Below are 22,943 nucleotides of genomic sequence, written 5' to 3'. Positions count from 1 at the left end.
GCACTGTTGGAGGGGCAGTACTGAGGGAGAGCCGCACTGTTGGAGCGGCAATTCTGAGGGAGCGCCGCACTGTCGGAGGGGCAGTACTGAGGGAGCCCCGCACTGTTGGAGGGGCAGTACTGAGGGAGCGCCACACTGTCGGAGGGGCAGTACTGAGGGAACACCGCCCTGTCGGAGGGGCAGTACTGAGGGAGCCCCGCACTGTTGGAGGGGCAGTACTGAGGGAGCGCCGCACTGTCGGAGGGGCAGTACTGAGGGAGTGCCGCACTGTTGGAGGGGCAGTACTGAGGGAGCGCCGCACTGTCGGAGGGGCAGTACTGAGGGAGTGCCGCACTGTCGGAGGGGCAGTACTGACGGAGCGCCGTACTGTCGGAGGGGCAGTACTGAGGGAACGCCTTACTGTCAGAGGGGCAGTACTGAGGGAGAGCCGCACTGTCGGAGGGGCAGTACTGAGGGAGCGCCGCACTGTCGGAGGGGCAGTACTGAGGGAGCCCCGCACTGTCGGAGGGGCAGTACTGAGGGAGAGCCGCACTGTCGGAGGGGCAGTACTGAGGGAGCGCCGCACTGTCGGAGGGGCAGTACTGAGGGAGCGCCATACTGTCGGAGGGGCAGTACTGAGGGCGAGCCGCACTGTCGGAGGGGCAATACTGAGGGAACGCCGCACTGTCGGAGGGGCAGTACTGAGGGAGCCCCGCACTGTCGGAGGGGCAGTACTGAGGGAATACCGCACTGTTGGAGGGGCAGTACTGAGGGAGAGCCGCACTGTCGGAGGGGCAGTACTGAGGGAGCGCCGCACTGTCGGAGGGGCAGTAGTGAGGGAACACCGCCCTGTTGGAGGGGCAGTACTGAGGGAGCGCCGTACTGTCGGAGGGTCAGTACTGAGGGAGCGCCGTACTGTCAATGATCTGGGTCATTATCACATTGCTGTGTGTGGGAGCTTGCTGTGCGCAGATTGCCTGCCGCGTTTCCCACATTACAACAGTGACTACACTCCAAAAGTACTTCATTGGCTGTAAAGCGCTTTGGGACATCCTGAGGTCGTGAAAGGCGCTATATAAATGCAAGTCTGTCTCTCTTTAAAGCGTTAAATGATAAGGACAGGTTGCATAAACTTAGCTTATATTTGTTTGCGTTTGGAAGGTTGAAGCAGGGATCTGATCGAGGGGGATTAAAGTCTTTGACAGGATCGATCGAGAGAAACTGTGTCTTCTGGTGGGGTCGGGGGTCGGGGGATCGGGGGGGGGGTGACTCGAGTCTGGATCAAGGGGCAGAGGCTTAAAATTAGAGCCAGGCCGTTCGGGGTGGTGACGTCAGGAAGCACGTGACACACACAGGGCCGCGGGAATCTGGAACTCGATCACTCCCAAAGAGCTGTGGGTGCAGGGGATCGATGTATTTTGTTGGCCGAGGGTAACACAGATACGGATCAAAGACGGACAGAATTGAGGTAATCAACCACAATCTAACTGCCCGGCGGGGCATGGCCCTGAGGCTCAATGGACTCCTCCTGTGCCTAATGTTTCTAAGTCCACACGTGCTGACAGTCCTCCGGCACCCCAGCCAAGAGTGCAGGCCTCCCATGTGAGGTGAGAGCGTCGAGAGCTGGTGGGTTATTCGACTGCAGTGGGCTTCGTGTCCAAGGTTGGTCTTGTTGTTATTCACTGCCCTCCCCAGCCCCAGGATCACAGAGGGGACAGTCCTCGGGGAATCAAGCTGTCTGATTGAATGTTAATGATTGGCTCCGCCTCCTCTCCCTCCCAAACATTCCGGAGGGAAAGCTCCACCCCCGGCCCCGCCCAGCCCGGGAGCCCAAGGAACACGGACTGCATCGCTCCGCTCATTCCCATCTCCATACCAAAGCTTACATTCCAAACTCATACATTGCAGCTTCAATAAAGGACGTGTTTAATGTGGTGTTGTGTTTGATTGGAGGGGAGTTCTGTGCAGGACTGATGTACCCAGTCCTGGCCGTTCTTGTCTCCCTCCTGCAATGGGCCATAAGGATTGGAGCGAGGGCCTTGTCCACCATTCAATAAGATCATGGCCCCCCCCCTCTCACCCTCCCGCTCTCACCCTCCCCTCCCTCCTACCTCCCCCCCTCTCTCCACTCCCCCTCTCCTACTTCCTCCCTTCCCTCCCCTCTCCCCACTCCCTTCGCTTCCTCTCCTCTCTCCCTTCCCTACTCCCACCCTTCCCTCCTCTCTCCCCCACTCCCTTCCCTACTCCCACCCTTCCCTCCTCTCTCCCCCACTCCCTTCCCTCACTCACTCCCCCTCCCCTCTCCCACTCCCCCTCCCCTCTCCCACTCCCCCTCCCCTCTCCCACTCACTCCCCCTCCCCTCCCCCCTCCCACTCACCTCTCTGTCACTCTCCCACTCCCCTCTCTGACACTCTCCCCCTCCCTCACTCCCTCCCTCCCCGCACCCACCGCCCCCTCGTTGATGTTGGGACCGGTTGAGAAAGGAACATATGTTCAGAGCGGAGGGCGATATAGGTTTGGGCTGTTGAACACACACCTTTATCGCAGGTTTAATATACACACAACGGACGCGTTGAGATAGAATTTTATTTTTAATATGATTTTTTAGAAATGCATTAAATAAATTCATAAAAATAAACGTCTTTTTGTTAAATACATAAATACAGTGACCCCGGTAACGTGACCATTAAAGAAGGAGATATAATTTGGGAGGATGAACCAGAGAGGGAGGGGCTGATCACAATTATTGGGGGTTAATATTGGCCACAAGAGCGCTCCCTCAGTACCGCCCCTCCGACAGTGCGGCGCTCCCTCAGTACTGCCCCTCCGACAGTGCGGCACTCCCTCAGTACTGCCCCTCCGACAGTGTAGCACTCCCTCAGTACTGCCCCTCCAACAGTGCGGCGCTCCCTCAGCACTGCCCCTCCGACAGTGCGGGGTTCTCTCAGTACTGCCCCTCCGACAGTGCGGGGTTCCCTCAGCACTGCCCCTCCGACAGTGCGGGGCTCCCTCAGTACTGCCCCTCCGACAGTGCGGCGCTCTCTCATTGCTGCCCCTCCGACAGTGTAGCATTCCCTCAGTACTGCCCCTCTGACAGTGTAGCACTCCCTCAGTACTGCCCCTCCGACAGTGCGGCGCTCCCTCAGCACTGCCCCTCCAACAGTGCGGGGTTCTCTCAGTACTGCCCCTCCGACAGTGCGGGGCTCTCTCAGTACTGCCCCTCCGACAGTGCGGGGCTCCCTCAGTACTGCCCCTCCGACAGTGCGGGGCTCCCTCAGTACTGCCCCTCCGACAGTGCGGGGCTCCCTCAGTACTGCGCCTCCGACAGTGCGGCGCTCCCTCAGCACTGCACTGGGAGTGACAGCCTGTATTTTTGTGCTGGAGTCTCTGGAGTGGGACTTGAACCCATGACCTTGGGCCTCAGAGGCTACGCACTGAGCCACAGCCGAGACTGAGCAAAGAGGTGCTGAGGGCAGAGAACGTTATCGATGAACGCGCACAGAGTTATTTCCAGCCAGTGAGGAGCAGTCGATCACCGGTCATGTGGCCGGGAGCAGCTGTGTGAATTGTACTCTTCTGAAAAGCACCCGCTATTTGTGGATAGTCCCTAATCAGGTGCCTGCTATGTCCAGTGGCATCACCGTGTCGCGTGATCTGCTCAAGTCTCGGGAGTGGGGCTCGAACTCTCAACCTCCTGACTGTGAGACGAGAGAGAGAGAGAGTGCTGCCCACTGAGCCCTGGGGTGTGTCCTGTGCGTACGTATCTGTCGGTGTGCCCACCTCTGTGGGTCTCTGTGTCCAGCTCCGTGTGCACACATGCATGCTCGAGTCCAGCACATCAGAACCCCCCCCCCCACAATACCAAACCTTTGGTTGCACTGCACCCTCTGGCTCCTCCGTCGCTCTCGAGGGAACTCTTTCCCTCCTGACGGGATCTACCCCACCCCCCCCGCCTCACAACATGGTATTTCCCAGCACAGAGTTTTGTGAATGGCGGTGGTTGAAACCACTGGGTGGGTGGGGAGTGGTGGTGGGGAACGGCCCCATTGGCTCAATGGGTCACAAAGGCCACCCCCCCCACTCCCCCACCCCCGCCCGCCCGCCCCGGGTAAAACGAACAAAATTAAGCGGAAAAACACACATCGCAAAAGACGGACAATACAATGCCATCTCGGCCCACAGTCATCCTTCTCGGCCTGTGTCTGACCGATGGGCTTTACCAATCCTTGTCCGGAAGCGGTGCATCTTGGGAAGAGGCCAAGATGCGAAGAGCTGAAGGCGCGACACATTTGAACGGTCCGAGCTCGGCCCATCGCCTCCAGCTCCGCAAAGCCTTCCCTGGATTACGTTAGCCGAAGATGTCCCGGAATGGCTGGGCCCCTTCGAAAGGCCCCCTGCTCTCCAGGCCCATCGCCAGCTTTGCTCAGCGGGGAACGGTGGAGCACGAGAAGGGATCCGCCGTTCCCCCTCCCCCCTCGCACGTCCAGGCACCACTTCACACAGCTCTGCCGTTCAAACTTCCTGCCGTACATCACCCCAGCTCTGCTCACACTGTGTCGGTGCGAAGGCCGCAAATCCTGCTGTATCGCACACCTCGCACCATAACATCTGTACAAAACACAAAGGGTGGGGGTTAAAAGTCAGCGGTTTAACCCTCAACACTACTGGCAGGCCCTTGAGAAACATCTGGCTGTTTCTGGCTCTCAGGCTGTGACAAACACTAAACACAAAGCAATAAAACCGGTGCTCGTGTCACAAGGTTAACGGTAAATGACTGACTCAAACGTCCGCCAAAAGACAAATTGATATAAAACTGTAAACACTTTAACCCGTGCTTACTCTCTCCGGCTCTTTGTTTTCCCTCCTATTCTTTCTCTGGCTTTCTCGATATTTTTTTAAAACTTTAAATTTAGATCCTGCCTTACCGATTGTTGCCACCATTTTACCCTCTCTGACCTTTCACCTTCCCAAGCTTGCCTGTCTCTCTGACCCCGGCAGCTATTTTGAAATTGCAAGCGGTTATAAATTGGGGAATAGAGTACAGAACCCAAGAAAGTTCTGGTAAACCTTTATAGAACAAGGTCATCCCTCAGCTGGAGCATTGGGTTCAATTCTAGGCACCGCACTTTAGGAAGGATGTGAAGGCTTGGGGGAGGGGAGAGAGGAGATTGACCAGAATGGTTCTAGGGACGAGGGACTTCCGTTATGTGGAGAGACTGGAGAAGCTGGGGTTGTTCTCCTTGGAGCAGAGAAACATAGAAACATGGAAAATAGGTGCAGGAGTCGGCCATTCGAGCACAGGGGGTGATGGGTGAGCGGGAGTCGGTTCGAGTTAGGACACGGGGCAGTGAGCACAGGGGGTGATGGGTGAGCGGGACTGGGTGCGAGTTAGGACACGGGTCAGCGAGCACAGAGGGTGATGGGTGAGCGGGACTGGGTGCGAGTTGGGACACGGGGCAGTGAGCACAGGGGGTGATGGATGAGTGGGACTCGGTGCGAGTTAGGACACGGGTCAGCGAGCACAGGGGGTGATGGGTGAGTGGGACTCGGTGCGAGTTGGGACACGGGGCAGTGAGCAAAGGGGGTGATGGGTGAGTGGGACTCGGTGCGAGTTAGGACACGGGTCAGCGAGCACAGGGGGTGATGGGTGAGTGGGACTCGGTGCGAGTTGGGACACGGGGCAGTGAGCACAGAGGGTGATGGGTGAGCGGGACTGGGTGCGAGTTAGGACACGGGTCAGCGAGCACAGGGGGTGATGGGTGAGTGGGACTCGGTGCGAGTTAGGACACGGGGCAGCCGAGTTTTGGATCACCTCCAGTACGTCGGGTAGAATGTGGGAGGCCGGCCAGGAGTGTGTTGGAATAGTCAAGCCGAGAGGTAACAGGGGCATGGATGAGGCCTTCAGCAATGGTAGATAAGGCCTCAAATAAACCAAACGTCCTAGAGTCGTTTCCCCTCCCCCGCCCTCAGCCCACAAAATCAGTCAGACTTTCAATACTGCACCAACAACCTACATTTATATAACCACCCTTCACGCAGTAAAAGTCAGCAGAATGCTACCTGGACCCCAAGGGTTAAGTTACGAGAAGAGATTACACAAACTAGGGCTGTATTCCCCAGACTATAGAAGGTTAAGGGGGGCTCTGATCGAAGGTTTCAGGATATTACGGGGAGCAGAGAGGGTGGTTGGGAGACAATTCCCGCTGGTTGGGGAGTCTGGGACTAGGGGCACAGTCTAAAGATTGGAGCCAAACCCTTCAGGAGTGTAATTGGGGAACACTCCGACACACATAGGGTGTGAGAGGTTTGGAACTCTCTCCTGCAAACGGCAATTGATGCTGGGTCAATTGTTAATTTTAAATCAGAGATCGATATATTTTTGTTAATCAAATTTATTAAGGGATACGGGTCAAAGGTGGGTGTAGTGTACGCCCCGAGAGTATGGTCACAGGCTGGTGGCACTGTTGCATTGGGAGGGGCTTAGCCAGTCACATGATGTTCACAAGACTCAATAAAACCCCAGCCAGTTGGGTTCGGGGGATCCACGATGGGGCAGGTGGTTGTGAGCCTGGTGGATGAACCGTTAATGTGTCGCGTGATTGTTAAACCTTTGCTAATAAACCAACTAGTTCTTAATAGCAATGTGTTGCTATAGATTCTAAAGCAAAGAACCCACGGAGCAAATACATTACAGCGGGTGGATGGAGTTAGGTCACAGATCAGCCGCGATCTCATTGAGTGGCGGAGCAGGCTCGAGGGGCTGAATGGCCTCCTGCTCCTATGTAACAGGCTCGCGGGGCTGAATGGGCCTCCTCCTGTTCCTGTGTAACAGGCTCGAGGGGCTGAATGGGCCTCCTCCTGTTCCTGTGTACCTAGGTCCTAAGGCATTTCACGGGAGCGTGGTCAGACAAGAACTGGCACCGAGCCACCAGAGGTTTGGTCAGAGAGAGAGGCGGAGAGATTTAGGGAAAGGGTCCCAGAGCTGAGGGCCCTGGTAGCTGAAGACACAGCCGCTGATGGTGGAGCCTGGGGAGCAGGGGAAATGTGCAGGAGGCCAGTCAAGCTGAGCAAGAGCAGGATACAGCACCGAGGGAAGGTAGTGGGCCCAGCATGTCTGTGGACCCCTCGCCCCTCCTGTACTGTGGAGCCAGGTCCACGAGGAGGTGGTTTGTGACAAGCCCAAATCTCAATTCCCAATCGATCGGAGACCATCCCTGCTCCCAAGTCAGCCCTGACCATCCCCAGTGTCCCGGGGTCCGCTGAACGTCGTTAATTCACCCCCCCCTCACTACCAGAAGGTTGGCCTCACCAACTCGTGCACTGCCCTCCATTCACAGCGAGGCGGAGAGCAGGACAGTCTGCCTCCATCTCTCGGTCAGCTCACCTGGCATCTGTTGTGTGCACTTAAACTTGATGCTGGCGAAGAGGATGGCAGCAGTGAGGAGCAGCGCGATGGCAGACGCCAACAGGCCCAGTGCCAACCATTGACCTGCTGTGACCTCACCGGCCGAGTATCTGTGTTGCTCGTCGCAATCCTTGCAATGCAGCAAACCTCCAACCCCAGGCCCGACTCTGTGGCCCATTCTCGCCCCTCCGCGTCCTGACGTTGTGGAGCCTGTAAAAACAGCACTGATTATCGACCCAAGTCAGCAACACGACCGTCAGTCCGAAATCTTCACGTCAATGGCCAGCATCCTGCCGAGAACTTGCTTTGCAAGTGGGATTCTAACACAGTGCTTCACGCATACCATAACGCGATAGAATCGATCGGGAGAGACTGTTCCCGGGGGCAGGAGGGTCGGTAACCAGGGGGACACAGATTGACGATAATCGGCGATGGAACCAGAGGGGGAGATGGGGAGAATGTGTTCACGCAGCGAGTTGTTGTGATCGGGAACGCTGCCTGAAAGGACGGTGGGAGCAGATTCAATAGTAACTTTCAAACCGGGAATTGGATCAATACTTGACGGGGAAACATTCACCGGGCTGTGGGGAGAGAGTGGGGGGATGGGACTGATGGGATCGCTCGCTCACAGAGCCGGCACAGGCTCGATGGGCCCAATGGCCTCCTCCTGTACATTTGTATAGCACCGTTCACAACCACCGCACATCTCAAAATGCTCCAAAAGTGTAGTCACTGTTGTAATGTGGGAAACGCGGCAGCCAATTTGCGCACAGCAAGCTCCCACACACAGCAATGTGATAATGACCCAGATAATCTGTTTTTGCGATGTTGGTCGAGGGATAAATATTGGCCCCAGGATACCGAGGAGAATTCCCCTACTCTTCTTTGAAATAGTGGCCCTGGGATCTTTTGTGTCCATCTGAGAGAGCAGACAGGGCCTCTGTTTAATGTTCCAACCGACAGTGCGGCACTCCCTCTGTACTGCACCTCCGACAGTGCAGCGCTCCCTCAGTACTGCCCCTCCGACAGTGCGGCGCTCCCTCAGTACTGGCTCTCCGACAGTGCGGCGCTCCCTCAGTACTGCCCCTCCAATAGTACGGCGCTCCCTCAGTACTGCCCCTCCGACAGTGCAGCACTCCCTCAGTACCGCCCCTCCGACAGTGCAGCACTCCCTCGGTACCGCCCCTCCGACAGTGCAGCACTCCCTCGGTACTGCCCCTCCGACAGTGCGGCACTCCATCAGTACCGCCCCTCCCTCAGTACCGCCCCTTCGACAGTGCGGCACTCCCTCAGTACCGCCCCTCCGACAGTGCGGCACTCCCTCAGTACCGCCTCTCCGACAGTGCGGCACTCCCTCAGTACTTCACTGGAGAGTCAGCCACGATCTATGTGCTCGTCCCTGGATTCTATAATCCGTACAATATACTCAGGAGCTGTTATTCCCTATAATAGGGACTTTTATTCTCTATAGTACACACAGGGGAATGATGATGCTTACCGGGACTGTAAGTGCCCTCCATAGTCCTGTCTTCTCCCGCCTCGTGTTTGTTTGGAGGAGATGTCAGTGTCGTGGTGACAATATTCCTGGGATGGAGACTTGTCCTGGATGTTTCTCCAGCTGTGTTTCTTGTTGTGACAGCCACACGTTGAAGCCAGTGGGCTCGGGTGGGGGGGTTCAGTGTTGGCTGAAGGGTGAAGGTTCTCTCTTGCCCGTGTAGCCCAGGGACGGCCGTGATGGAGGAGCTGGATATTGGAATGGTTGGACCTGCAGTGGGAGGTGCAGGATGAGGAGTTCCTTCCCCGGTCTCCGTCTGCTCTATCCCACCAGTTCGGGCGCACACCTCACCAGGATCTGAGGCAGCAAAACAGGACGTCACAATTTTCACATTGTCTCTTGAGTGAGCATTGATGGACCCAATCGAGTCCTTTCAACCCCGGAGCATACAGTGACTCTACAAACTCAAACACTCCGGTTCCCTTAGTATGTGAAAATCTGTCCCTCTCAGCCTTGAATAGAACTTACATTTATATAGCTCCTTTAGCTGAGTAAAATGTCCCAGGGTGCTTCACAGGCGGGTTACAAGACAAATAAAATTAATTTGAGACCGAGCCAGGTAAGAGATTACGGCAGGTGACCAAAAGCTTGGTCAAAGAGGTCAGTTTTTAAAAGGAGCTTCTTAAGGGAGGAACATAAGAATTAGGAGCAGGAGTCGGCCATTCGGCCCCTCGAGCCTGCTCCGCCATTCAATGAGATCACGGCTGATCTTCGATCTCAACTCCACTTTCCCCCCCGATCCCCATATCCCTCGATTCCCGTAATATCCAAAAATCTATCGATCTCAGCCTTGAATATACTCAACGACTGAGTCTCCACAGCCTCTGGGGCAGAGAATTCCAAAGATTCACCACCCTCTGAGTGAAGAAATTCCTCCTCATCTCCGTCCTAAATGGACGACCCCTTATCCTGAGACTGTGACCCCCGGTTCTCGACTCCCCAGCCTGCATCTACCCTGTCAATCCCTGTAAGAATTTTCTATGTTTCAATGAGATCACCTCTCATTCTTCTAAACTCTAGAAAATCTGGGCCTCGTCTACTCAATCTCTCCTCACAGGACAATCCCCTTATCCCAGATTAAGATTCCCACAGGCAGCAGAGAGATCCCCTGCGCCCCTCCCTCATAGAATCAGAGAAATTTACAGGACACAAGGAGGCCATTCGGCCCATCGTGTCCGGGCCAGCCGACCAAGGGCTACCCAGCCTAATCCCATTTTCCAGCTCTCGGTCCGTAGCCCTGTAGGTTACGGCACTTCAGGTGCACATCCAAGTACTTTTTAAATGTGGTGAGGGTTTCTGCCTCTACCATCCTTTCAGGCCGTGAGTTCCACACCCCCACCACCCTCTGGGTGAAGAAATTTTCCCTCAAATTTCCACTAAACCTCCCCCTAATTACTTTAAATTTATGCCCCCTGGTTGTTGACCCCTCTGCTGAGGGAAATAGGTCATAAGAACATAACCAATAGGAACAGGAGTAGGCCATACGGTCCCTCGAGCCTGCTCCGCCATTTATCACGATCATGGCTGATCCGATCATGGACTCAGCTCCCCTCAGTACTGCCCCTCTGACAGTGCGGGGCTCCCTCAGTACTGCCCCTCCGACAGTGCGGCGCTCCCTCAGTCCTGCCCCTCCGACAGTGCGGGGCTCCCTCAGTACTGCCCCTCCGACAGTGCCGCACTCCCTCAGTACTGCCCCTCCAAAAGTGCGGCGCTCCCTCAGTACCGCCCATCTCCCTCAGTACTGCCCCTCCGACAGTGCGGCGCTCCCCCAGTACTGCCCCTCCGACAGTGCGGCACTCCCTCAATACCGCCCCTCCGACAGTGCGGCACTCCCTCAGTACTTCACTGGAGAGTCAGCCACGATCTATGTGCTCGTCCCTGGATTCTATAATGCGTACAATATACACAGGGGCTGTTATTCCCTATAATAGGGACTTTTATTCTCTATAGTACACACAGGGGAATGATGATGCTTACCGGGACTGTAAGTGCCCTCCATAGTCCTGTCTTCTCCCGCCTCGTGTTTGTTTGGAGGAGATGTCAGTGTCGTGGTGACAATATTCCTGGGATGGAGACTTGTCCCGGATGTTTCTCCAGCTGTGTTTCTTGTTGTGACAGCCACACGTTGAAGCCAGTGGGCTCGGGTGGGGGGGTTCGGTGTTGGCTGAAGGGTGAAAGTTCTCTCTTGCCCGTGTAGCCCAGGGACGGCCGTGATGGAGGAGCTGGATATTGGAATGGTTGGACCTGCAGTGGGAGGTGCAGGATGAGGAGTTCCTTTCCCGGTCTCCGTCTGCTCTATCCCACCAGTTCGGGCGCACACCTCACCAGGATCTGAGGCAGCAAAACAGGACGTCACAATTTTCACATTGTCTCTTGAGTGAGCATTGACGGACTCAATCGAGTCCTTTCAACCCCGGAGCATACAGTGACTCTACAAACTCAAACACTCCGGTTCCCTTAGTATGTGAAAATCTGTCCCTCTCAGCCTTGAATAGAACAACTTACATTTATATAGAGCCTTCAGCTGAGTAAAATGTCCCAGGGTGCTTCACAGGCGGGTTACAAGACAAATAAAATGAATTTGAGACTGAGCCAGGTAACAAATAGACAGCACGGTTCTGGTGTTTGTAATTGTTAGTAACATAAGTTTTTAGAATTGAACTCTGATGAAATCTCCCGTTTTACTGGCAAAGTGGCTTTTCCACAACGGCACACAAGCCTGCTAAATACTTGTGGTTATGTGCTGAACCTTTCAATGGGACACACATGTTTGAAAAAAAAAATCTGTTCCAAATGCAACCCTGCAGTCACAATATCAACCAACATTTCGTTAGATACTGTGTTAAAAACCGTTTGGATTCAGATACAGTCGACGGCTTGTATTCTGCAGCAACAGAAGGAAACTGCTCATTGCATTCACAAATTGGTTAATAAATGAATTCCAATACTTATACAATTCTGAAATGTGGGATTACAGCCAAATTACTCTGCGTTTGTCGAGTGGTTTATATAAAAAGTGTTCTCCGCAAAAAAACAAAGAGATTACGGCAGGTGACCAAAAGCTTGGTCAAAGAGTGTAGCTTTTAAAGGAGCTTCTTAAGGGAAGAACATAAGAATTAGGAGCAGGAGTCGGCCATTCAGCCCCTCAAGCCTGCTCCGCCATTTAATAAGATCATGGCTGATCCGATCATGGACTCAGCTCCACTTCCCCGCCCGCTCCCCATAACCCCTTATCCCCTTATCAGTTAAGAAACTGTCTATCTCTGTCTTAAATTTATTCAATGTCCCAGCTTCCACAGCTCTCTGAGGCAGCGAATTCCACAGATTTACAACCCTCTGAGAGAAGAAATTCCTCCTCATCTCAGTTTTAAATGGGCGGCCCCTTATTCTAAGACCATGCCCTCTAGTTCTAGTCTCCCCCATCAGTGGAAACATCCTCTCTGCATCCACCTTGTCAAGCCCCCTCATAATCTTACACGTTTCGATAAGATCACCTCTCATTCTTCTGAATTCCAATGAGTAGAGGCCCAACCTGCTCAACCTTTCCTCATAAGTCAACCCCCTCTATCCACTCTATCCACGCCCCTCATAATTTTATACACCTCAATCAGGAGTCCCCTCAGCCCCCTCTGTTCCAAGGAAAACAAACCCAGCCTATACAATCTGTCCTCATAGCTTAGATTTTACAGTCCCAGCAACATCCTGGTAAACCTCTTCTGCACCCTCTCAGTGCAATCACACCCTTCCTGTAATGTGGTGACCAGAACTGCACGCAGTACTCCAGCTGTGGCCTAACCAGTGTTTTATACAGTTCAAGCATAACCTCCCTGCTCTTGTATTCTATGCCTCGGCCAATAAAGGTAACTATCTCGTGTGTCTTCTTAACCACCTGGTCTGCTACCTTCAGGGATCTGTGGACCTGCACTCCAAGGTCCCTTTGTTCCTCTACACTTCTCAGTGTCCTACCATTTAATGTGTATTCCCTCGTCTTGTTAGCCCTCCCCAAATGCATTACCTCACACTTCTCCAGATTGAATTCCTGTGGCCAATGTTCTGCCCACCTGACCAGTTGATTGACATCTTCCTGCAGTCCCAGTGACCACTGTCGCCCTATACAGCGAGTGATAGCCGGCCCTCGAACGTGCACCTCCAGCCCCAGCCCTCCCCTCCCTCCGGCCCCCGAGGCCAATGGCAGAATCCCTGCCTCTGAGGCCTATCCCAGGTCACGCAGCCTGGCACTTTCCTGTTCACGCATGGCCGCACGTTCGAGGCCGACTTGCAGAGAGTGGGTGTCTGGGGGGAACCGCCAATTCTGGTCGGACCGTATTCCAGGACCACTCGCCCCTCCCGCCCTCCATTGGTCGTCCAACATGTCAATCATCACGGTGCACCCACCCCAACTTTCCCACGGCCAATTGGAAAGTGATTGGACTCTTGTCCGTCAATCACACAGATTGGTTTTCCCATCCCCGATATTTCAAAAAAGTGATTAAGAAAAAAACATTTGATTGTTTTTTTAATTCTCCCACGGCGTGATTTGTGGAATACTTTGTGACCCAGGCTCCAAATCAGATGGAACCTGGCACTGGGACCAATGCCATTCTTACCTATGGATCTCGCATCAACAAACTCTTTCATGGCTTGTGCCTTTCCCGATAATATACAGAATCTCTGATTCGCGTTTGTGGTAAATCTGTGACAGTAAATCAGAAATAAATACGTCAAGCTCAATTCTGAAAGGGCACTCGTCAATAAACTTGGCTTGTATTGAAGGGGTGATCTGATTGAGGTATTGAATACCTCACTACTGCCCCTCCGACAGTGCGGCACTCCCTCAGTACTGCCCCTCCGACAGTGCAGCACTCCCTCAGCACTGCCCCTCCGAGAGTGCAGCGCTCCCTCAGTACTGCTCCTCCGACAGTGCGGCGCTCCCTCAGCTCTGCCCCTCTGACAGTGCGGCACTCCCTCAGTATGCTCCTCCGACAGTGCGGCGCTCCCTCAGTACTGCCCCTCCGACAGTACGGTGCTCTCTCAGCACTGCCCCTCCGACAGTGCGGCGCTCCCTCAGCACTGCCCCTCCGACAGTGCGGCGCTCCCTCAGCACTGCCCCTCCGACAGTGCGGCGCTCCCTCAGCACTGCCCCTCCGACAGTGCGGCGCTCCCTCAGCACTGCCCCTCCGACAGTGCGGCGCTCCCTCAGTACCGCCCCTCCGACAGTGCGGCGCTCCCTCAGTACCGCCCCTCCGACAGTGCGGCGCTATCTCAGCACTGCACTGGGGTGTCAGCCTGGATTTTTGTGCTGAAATCTGCGGCGTGGGACTTGAACCTCCAACCGCCCGACTCCCCACTGAACCAGGGCTGAAGTACCTGTACTTTACTGTGATGAGCGTTATTTAGGTACAAAGCCCAATACTTACACTAGATACTCGGGACATCTTCCCTGACCGGATAAGGTCACATAATTCTGCAGCTTGTTGAATTCTGATATATTTAATGGTTGCGGTAACTTGGGTTCACAGCATGACCGGCCAGCACTGTCCGAGAGCCTCCCACCGCACACTGTGGATAAAACACAGAGACATGTGTCAGTCTGGCTTCGATCTGTGTGCCCTGCGGTGCAAGGAAAAGCACTTTCCAAGCAGCAGCTGATCCTGGGATAGTTTACTGATTCGCTCAGCTTTTGAGATTTGCAAAACCTCGGCCGACAACCCAAAGCTTTCTTTCCTGTTAGCGCCGAAGTAATGGAACGAGCAAATCGTGTGAGGAGTCAAGCAACTTCACATTCGGATCAATCACTGAAAGGTGGCAGTGTCTTCAAGGTACCCCACCCCCCCATGCCCCCTGTCAACAAGGAAGGATATGCCCAGCTTCCCTCCTCTCCCCAGTCCAAGGAGCTGGCGCTGTACCCGGGGAGAGCTGCTCTGGAGCCATGCAGCCCCGTCAAGTGACTGGGCGGGCAATTGGACTGCGGCAGGCATCACACCCCAAACCCAAGCCTTGTGCCGCCCGGCTTGGGTTGGGGGTGTGATGCCGGCCGCAGTCGAATTGCCAGGGGGCCCACTCCTGGCCGGTACGAGACGATGCTTCGGAGCACCTTCAATCTTGGTGAATTTTGTATAAAACTCTTAACTTTCCTGAACTCAACGTTAATTTGTGTCGCGGGGCGTTGTGTCGGTCGCACTCAACTGGCGGAAGCTCTCAGTGTTTTGCGGGCTGTGCGGGGGGCGGGGGTCTTGCCCAGGAACCTTGGCCCCTCTCAGACCCCGACTGTCCCACCCTTTTACTGTGCTCTGTCTCTTCCCCCCCCCCCCCCCGCCGCCGGCTCGCTGTCCTCCCTGGTCGCCGGTCACATCTCCAGGGGTCTGCATGGACCCCCCCAAAGCCTCACCCCGTCGCCCCCCTGGGGTGCATCCTCTCCCCACCCATCTCCCCGGAAGCTGCGGGAACCGGAGATTTTACAAACTCACCCGCTCCCGAGCAGACGAGGAAGAGGCACAGAATCAGGGTCTCCATAGCCGACAGGATAAAAGACAAGTCAACGACTGCAACACAGCCCGGCGCCGAGAGAGTGCAGACACAGTGAAGCAGATCCGTTCCTTTGTACCGGGGGGGCAGGCACTAGCAGTTTCCATTCACTTGCATCAGACTTGTGCATTGAGCCAATGGCCAGCCGCTACACAGGGGATTACCAGTGTACACCTCACATTCGATTTCCAAACTCAGCCCTGTGCACTGCAAATCTCCCCTGGAAGTTCTGCGGATTAAAGGTGAATCACCCCCCCAGGCTGCGAGAAACCCTGGGGAGAGGGGAGGGGGGGAATGTCACAGCCAACCTGATCAAAACACATCACTTACTTTCACTTGCAAAACCTTTTGAGAGTCGAGGCATTTTCAGTATCTCGCAGTTGCACACTTTCACAAAAGGCACAGGAAGAGGCCACGAACGAAACATGGTTTAAAACAAGCTTTTGGGACTGACTGGACAGGGGAGGAGGAAAAGGCACCGATTAAAAACAATCTCTGCGACCAAGAGCCAAATCTGTTTATGCCTCAAAAGAAAGGCATTGATGTAATCTAAACCAGGAGCCCGTGGATTGATTGGCCGGAGGGGAAACGGTTCCCTCTGAGAACCACAAGTGTTTTGTATTTAACCCCTTGTAACCTGCATCACACCTGGCCACCAGAGGGCCCACCTGTTGGAGTCCCAAGGGATCCCAGCATCCCTCGGGAGCACAGTATATAAGCAGGTCACCCACAAGGTACCTGCTCTCTGGAACTACAATAAAGGAGCTAAGCTCACATTCGCTCATTACACACAGTACTCAGTCTCACCATTTATTATGAGCGTAACAACAAGTCTGCAAGAAACCAGGACAACAAAGGACCCCATAAGGCGTGCATTTTTGGAGAACAGGGCACTTAAGATAAGGTGTCATCTTTTGCCCTGTCGACTCTGTGTGCAAATTGTGGATAACCAGACACATCATCGCAGCCAGTTAAACAGATCCCCACAAACAATGAAACCGATCCAGACATATTAATGGGAACCTCAGCCCAGCAGGATATTTATTCATGAAATGGATATATAGTATTATAGTATTAGTATAGTATTAGGCAGTCCCTCGAAGCGAGGGTGACTTGCTTCCATGCCAAAAAGTGACGAGTTCACAGATGTTTCAGTGAAGGACCTAATATTCCGGATCCCGAACGACATCCTGAAGGGTGGAAGATGCCTGTGCGTGGATTTTTTTAACGTGGAGTGACCGTTGCACACCAGCCACCACACGGGGCTTGACAGAGCGAGGTCTTGGTCGAGTGGCAAGGGTTAACCAGGACGACTGGAGACCTGCTGTGCTGCACGGACCTAGTGCGCTCACATATCGCAGTGTGGGCTGGCCCGTGCTGCCCCTGGGCCCCGAACTCTCGCCGCTCCTCCGCCCCGATCAAAAATGGAGCAGTCAGAAACAGGACATCAATTCGTCTCCTCTTATCTTACAGACATCAAATATCGACACTGCTACTTGAAATATCAAAATAGTAAACTCCTGCCTAGTTGCAGGGTTATTAACATCAGCAGAAACAAAGGGAAACTAACAGAATGAACACGATTCAGTTGGGATGTGATTAACAGCAGCATCTAAACAATGGATATATATACACGAGCTGGAAGTGGCTCAAGGGGTGATTTATTGATAAAATGGATATATATATACACGAGCTGGGAGCAGCTCGGGGCGAACGAATGGAGACGGACAAACTCAGAACGGAAAAGAAGAGAACACCAGAAGAGGGAACATCAAAGAGGAATAACCAGTCATGGAACCAACGACCACGAACCTACAATCTGCGGTTACAGCAACTAACTGGATGGGTGATTGTATGTCTTCGGTCAATTCTCTCAGAAGTCTTGTTCTGTAATTTTTAGCTGGTTTTTGCGTAATAAAACTGACAGTTGGGTTAAACTTAAACTTTGTGTCTTGCGTGGTCCTTTCCTGTAATTCCCGAGGTCTACGAACCAAGGTAGAATGTAAAACGAACACCCTACATAGTTTAGAAGAACAATTAGGCCTTCACCATTCAAGTTGTGCTCACCAGCAAGGCAGAACACGGCACAGCAAAGGTCTGACCAAGATCAAAAATGTCAAAATCATTATCCACTCACATAGAGCAGCTGATTCTCGTGTTCCATTTACAATCAGTTTCTAAATGCACTTTCTTCTGATGACCATGGACAAACTAGGAAGATTAGTTGGCCTAAACATGGGTCAAGATTTCTACGACCCAATTGCAAATATGGAATAATCTGTTTCACGGCCTTTTATATCTTTCAACTCAGCTTTTGGGCTGTGTATATGCAAATAAAATATAAACTAGTCCTGAAGAGTACATGTGATTCATCCAGGTCAGGTTCCTTACTCTTTCTTGTCCAATCCTTCTCCATCATAGGCGGTCCCTCGAAGCGAGGATGACTTGCTTCAAGCCAAAATAAGGATGAGTTCACAGGTGTTTCAATGAAGGACCTAATATTCCAGATCCTGAACTATATCACGAAGGGTGGAAGATGCCTGTGGGTGGATTGTTTTAACGTGGGGTGACCGTTGTACACCAGCCACCACACGGGCTTGACAGAGCGAGGTCTTGGTCCAGGGGCAAGGGTTAACCAGGACGACTGGAGACCAGCTCTGCTGCACGGAACCAGTGCGCTCACATATCGCAGTGTGGGCTGGGCCCGTGCTGCCCCTGGGCCCCTGGCCCCAAACTCACACCTCCCCTGGGCCCTGATCACATTCCCTCCACGGTCTCTCGCCGCTCCTTCACCTGACTACGCTCCAATCCCTGCAGTACCTACCCTTCTGTAAGGTGATCACCGCCCCAGCCAGAAACAGGTCCAGCTCTTGCTGAAGGGATCAGTATCCACGGCACGAGATGCAGACTGTTCCACAAGGCCACTATTCTCTGGGAAAAGTACCACCTCCTGCTATCTAACCCAGATCTTGTGACCCTGGGCCTCCCGAACCTAATTAATTGGAACATACTGTCAACAGGAACACAATCTCGTCCCTTCATTATCTTCTAAACCTCAATCAGATCAGCCCTTAAATCTACGCTTTTCTAAATGGTGGAGTCACAACACTTTTAGCCTATCTTGTAGGCGATTATCTTGCCTGGATAAACCTGGCGGAAATCAGAACATATCACAGCAATGTGATAATGACCAGATCATCTGTTTTTTTTGTGATGTTGATTGAGGGATAAATATTTTCCAGGACACCGGGGAGAACTCCCCTGCTCTTCTTCGAAATAGGATCTTTTATGTCCACTTGAGAGAGCAGATAGGGCCTCGGTTTAATGTCTCATCCAAAAGATGGCACTCCCTCAGTACTGCCCCTCCGACAGTGCGGGGCTCCCTCAGTACTGCCCCTCCGACAGTGCAGCGCTCTCTCTGTACTGCCCCTCCGACAGTGCAGGGCTCCCTCAGTACTGCCCCTTCGACAGTACGGAGCTCCCTCAGTACTGCCCCTCCGACAGTGCGGCACTCCCTCAGTACTGCCCTCCGACAGTGCGGCGCTCCCTCAGCACTGCCCTTCCGACAGTGCGGCACTCCCTCAGTACTGCCCCTCTGACAGTGCGGCACTCCCTCAGTACTGCCCCTTCGACAGTGTGGCACTCCCTCAGTACTGCCCCTCCGACAGTGCAGCACTCCCTCAGTACTGCCCCTCTGACAGTGCGGCGCTCCCTCAGTACTGCCCCTCCGACAGTACGGAGCTCCCTCAGTACTGCCCCTTCGACAGTGTGGCACTCCCTCAGTACTGCCCCTTCGACAGTGTGGCACTCCCTCAGTACTGCCCTTCCGACAGTGCGGCGCTCCCTCAGTACTGCCCCTCCGACAGTACGGAGCTCCCTCAGTACTGCCCCTCCGACAGTGCGGCACTCCCTCAGTACTGCCCTCCGACAGTACGGAGCTCCCTCAGTACTGCCCCTCCGACAGTGCGGCACTCCCTCAGTACTGCCCCTCCGACAGTACGGAGCTCCCTCAGTACTGCACGGGAAGTGTCAGCCTAGCTTTATGTGCTCAAGTCCCTGGAGTGTGACCTGAACCCACGACCTCTGACTCTGTACAAAAAGAAAGATAAAGACTGCATTGTGCACATGGTCAGACATATCAGCTGTGGCTCAGTGGGTAGAGAGTCCTACACGCTGAGATACAGCTGACCATGTGCACTGTTCTGTCTCTCTCGCTTTCTCTCTCTCTCTCTCGTTCTCTCTGTCTGTCTTTCTCTCCCGGGAACAGCTCGAGGCCAGGGTTGGGGCTGATAACGTGGGGTAGGATTGAATGAGGGCTGGAGAAATACCCTGCCATAGTGCACTGTCCATGTCGGGATGGACAGATCACAGAGCGTGTCTTCAGTGTCTTGCAACCCCCACCGTCCCACCCCAAACCCAAGCTCTAACTCTCTGCCAGCTCGCCCCACCGAGACACACACACACACGGCCAATGCCCTCCGCGAGTCTGCGTCTGGAGGGGCAGCGGAACGGAGAGGAGGGCGGGGCGCGAAAATAAGCTCCGCGGCAACGATGTGACTTGCAATTTCAGGGAGCGAGGTGTCAGTGACTTGGAATTCCTCCGGACCTACTCAGAACCCCTGGGGGAACGTGACACTCGGAGACGGAGGAACGACTAATCTCTCGGAGTCCGCAGGAGAAGGCGGGAGCACCAACATTATTGTGGCTGTGGTTTTTGTGGGGCTGGTGATGACGATGATGTCGGTCGCTATTTATTTCGCCTTGAAACGAAGAGGTAAGATTCTCCTCGATTCAAGTTCCAACGTTCCGTCCCTTGACAGAACAGCATCGAATGTACAACAACAACGCATTTATATAGCGCCTTTAATGTAGTGAAACATCCCAAGGCGATTCACAGGAGTTGTTTTAAGACAAAACAAATAAACGTGACACCGAACCACATAAGGAGACATTAGGGCAGGTGAACAAAAGCTGGGTCACAGAGGTCGGTTTTAAGGAGCGTCTTGAAGGAGGAGAGAGAGGTGGAGAGGTTTAGGGAGGGAGTTCCAGAGCTTGGGGCCCAGGCAACAGAAGGCACGGCCACCGATGGTGGAGCGATTATAATCAGGGATGGTCAGGAGGGCAGAATTAGAGGAGTGCAGATATCTCGGGGGGTCAGTGAGCACAGGGGGTGATGAGTGAGCGGGACTGGGTGTGAGTTAGGACACGGGGCAGTGAGCACAGAGGGTGATGGGTGAGCGGGACTCGGTGCGTGTTAGGACAGGGGGTAGTGAGCACAGGGGGTGATGGGTGAGTGGGACTCGGTGCGTGTTAGGACACGGGGCAGTGAGCACAGGGGGTGATGGGTGAGCGGGACTCGGTGCGTGTTAAGACACGGGTCAGCGAGCACAGGGGGTGATGGGTGAGCGGGACTCGGTGCGTGTTAGGACACGGGTCAGCGAGCACAGGGGGTGATGGGTGAGCGGGACTCGGTGCGTGTTAGGACACGGGTCAGCGAGCACAGGGGGTGATGGGTGAGCGGGACTCGGTGCGTGTTAGGACACGGGGCAGTGAGCACAGGGGGTGATGGGTGAGTGGGACTCGGTGCGAGTTAGGACACGGGGGCAGCCGAGTTTTGGATCAGCTCCAGTTTACGTCGGGTAGAATGTGGGAGGCCAGCCTGGGGTGACTTGGAATAGTCAAGCCGAGAGGTAACAAAGGTGGGATTGAGGGTTTCAGCAGCGGATGAGCTGAGGCAGGGTGGAGACGGGCGATGTTACGGAGGTGGAAACAGACGGATTTAGCCGTACAGTTATAAGCCGTACACCAGCCCCTCCCACCCCGCTCCGCCTCACCCTATCAGCATCTCCCTCTATTCCTTCCCTCGTGTGTTTCTCCAGCGTCCCCTCAGAAGAAAAGAGAACACTTGAATTTTGACAACACCTTTCGCAGTCTCAGGACGTCCCAAACCACTTCGCAGCCAATCAAGCCTTTTCCGAGTGTAGTCACTGTTGTAATGTATAAAACGCGACAGGCATCATGTGCACAGCAAGATCCCACGAACAGGAATAAATCGGATCATTTTTTTTAGTGATGTTGTTGAAGCAGGAATTTTGTCCCAGGGAACCGGCAGATCTCCCCTGCTCTTCCTCAGAATCGTGTGAGAGGGCAGATGGGGCCTCGGTTTAACATCTCATCCAAATGACGGCACCTCCAACAGTGCGGCACTCCCTCAGTACTGCCCCTCCGACAGTGCGACACTCCCTCAGTACTGCGCCTCCGACAGTGCGGCACTCCCTCAGCACTGCCCCTCCGACAGTGCGGCGCTCCCTCAGCACTGCCCCTCCGACAGTGCGGCGCTCCCTCAGTACCGACCCCCGACAGTGCGGCACTCCCCCAGTACTGCCCCTCCGACAGCGCTCCCCCAGTACTGCCCCTCCGACAGTGCGGCACTCCCTCAGTACTGCCCCTCCAACAGTGCGGCACTCCCCCAGTACTGCCCCTCCGACAGCGCTCCCTCAGTACTGCCCCTCCGACAGTGCGGCACTCCCTCAGTACTGCCCCTCCAACAGTGCGGCACTCCCCCAGTACTGCCCCTCCGACAGCGCTCCCCCAGTACTGCCCCTCCGACAGTGCGGCACTCCCTCAGCGCAGTGTGCACAGCAAGCTCCCACAAACAGCAGTAACCAGATCATTTGTTTTGGTGATTTTGAGTGTGGGATACATTTTGACTTGGGTCACTGGGGAGATGTCCCCTGCTCTTTTTTGGCATAGTGTCCGTGGGACCTTTTATGTCCGGCTGAGAGAGCGGACAAGCCAGCATGGACCAGTTGAGCCGAATGGTCTCAATTCTTGAGGCTGTACTGACATTGTTCCTGCTACGTAGAACAGGTATGTTGGAAGCTGGCCTGCTGTCTCCGAAGGTAAGGATTTGTGGCCTATTGTGAGGCTTTGCACGCGGAGCGTAGCAGCCAAACTGACCGAACCGCCACGTGTGACATTCTGCTTTCAGGTTGCGAGCGGCGTAACTGGGAGAAACGGACGACAGAGGACGGACTGAGACACAACGCGGTGAAGCGGCTATACTGAGCGGTGAGACCGGCCGAGGACCGCCCTGCCCAGTGCCAGCGTCCGCCAGACACACGTGGGCAGGCCCGATGGTCGGGCACTCTTACAGACACGGGAGTTGCTGGGGCACTGGGCGGGGGGTCCCAGGGTCCCTCCTCACCGAGGTACACCCCAAACACTTTCATCTCAGGACACGCTTGAGTGTGTGCTCGCTCGGCGCGCCCCTTTAGCTGGAGGCCACGCTCCGGCAACTGTAAAAATATTGTTGTAATACAGAATAAAGCCAGACCAACTCACGTAAGCTGGATTGCTTCTAATTGTAGCCGTGCTGACCTCATCTTTCGATTGCAGGAGGATGAACCTCTGGACAATGGAACAGGAGTGGGACTGGCTGAGGGGCTCTTGCAGAGAGCAGGCACGGGCTCGAGGGG

General features: G+C 54.4%; 1 protein-coding gene and 1 long non-coding RNA gene across 2 annotated transcripts; one reads left to right on the top strand and one right to left on the bottom strand.

Moving 5' to 3' along the window:
- Positions 1–4,077: 4,077 nt before the first annotated feature.
- Positions 4,078–15,495, bottom strand: LOC139233037 (mucin-2-like). Its single transcript, XM_070863554.1, has 7 exons — positions 15,408–15,495; positions 14,358–14,499; positions 13,548–13,633; positions 10,918–11,271; positions 8,884–9,237; positions 7,365–7,595; positions 4,078–4,588 (listed from the first exon to the last, which is right to left on the bottom strand). The coding sequence occupies exons 1-7, from the start codon at positions 15,451–15,453 to the stop codon at positions 4,527–4,529; spliced, it is 1,275 nt and encodes a 424-aa protein (XP_070719655.1). The 5' UTR covers positions 15,454–15,495; the 3' UTR covers positions 4,078–4,526.
- A 4,506-nt stretch (positions 15,496–20,001) lies between these two features.
- LOC139233036 (uncharacterized) lies at positions 20,002–22,813 on the top strand. Its single transcript, XR_011588134.1, has 2 exons — positions 20,002–20,239; positions 22,457–22,813. It is a non-coding gene; the product is annotated as an uncharacterized lncRNA (long non-coding RNA).
- The last annotated feature ends 130 nt before the right edge of the window (positions 22,814–22,943 follow it).

The sequence above is a fragment of the Pristiophorus japonicus genome, chromosome 20, assembly GCF_044704955.1.
Source record: "Pristiophorus japonicus isolate sPriJap1 chromosome 20, sPriJap1.hap1, whole genome shotgun sequence".
In the NCBI taxonomy this organism is placed as follows: Eukaryota; Metazoa; Chordata; class Chondrichthyes; family Pristiophoridae; genus Pristiophorus; species Pristiophorus japonicus.
This window is presented reverse-complemented; position numbering and strand designations above follow the sequence as displayed.

What these genes read in the sequence shown, in the direction of transcription:
- LOC139233037 (XM_070863554.1), bottom strand. Translation starts at nt 15,453, where the DNA reads ATGGAGACCCTGATTCTGTGCCTCTTCCTCGTCTGCTCGGGAGCGG. An exon ending in TGTTGATGCGAGATCCATAG is followed by an intron (nt 11,272 to 13,547) that starts GTAAGAATGGCA and finishes TTGCTGCCTCAG; the next exon opens with ATCCTGGTGAGGTGTGCGCC. An exon ending in GGAGGGCACTTACAGTCCCG is followed by an intron (nt 7,596 to 8,883) that starts GTAAGCATCATC and finishes CTGTTTTTACAG; the next exon opens with GCTCCACAACGTCAGGACGC.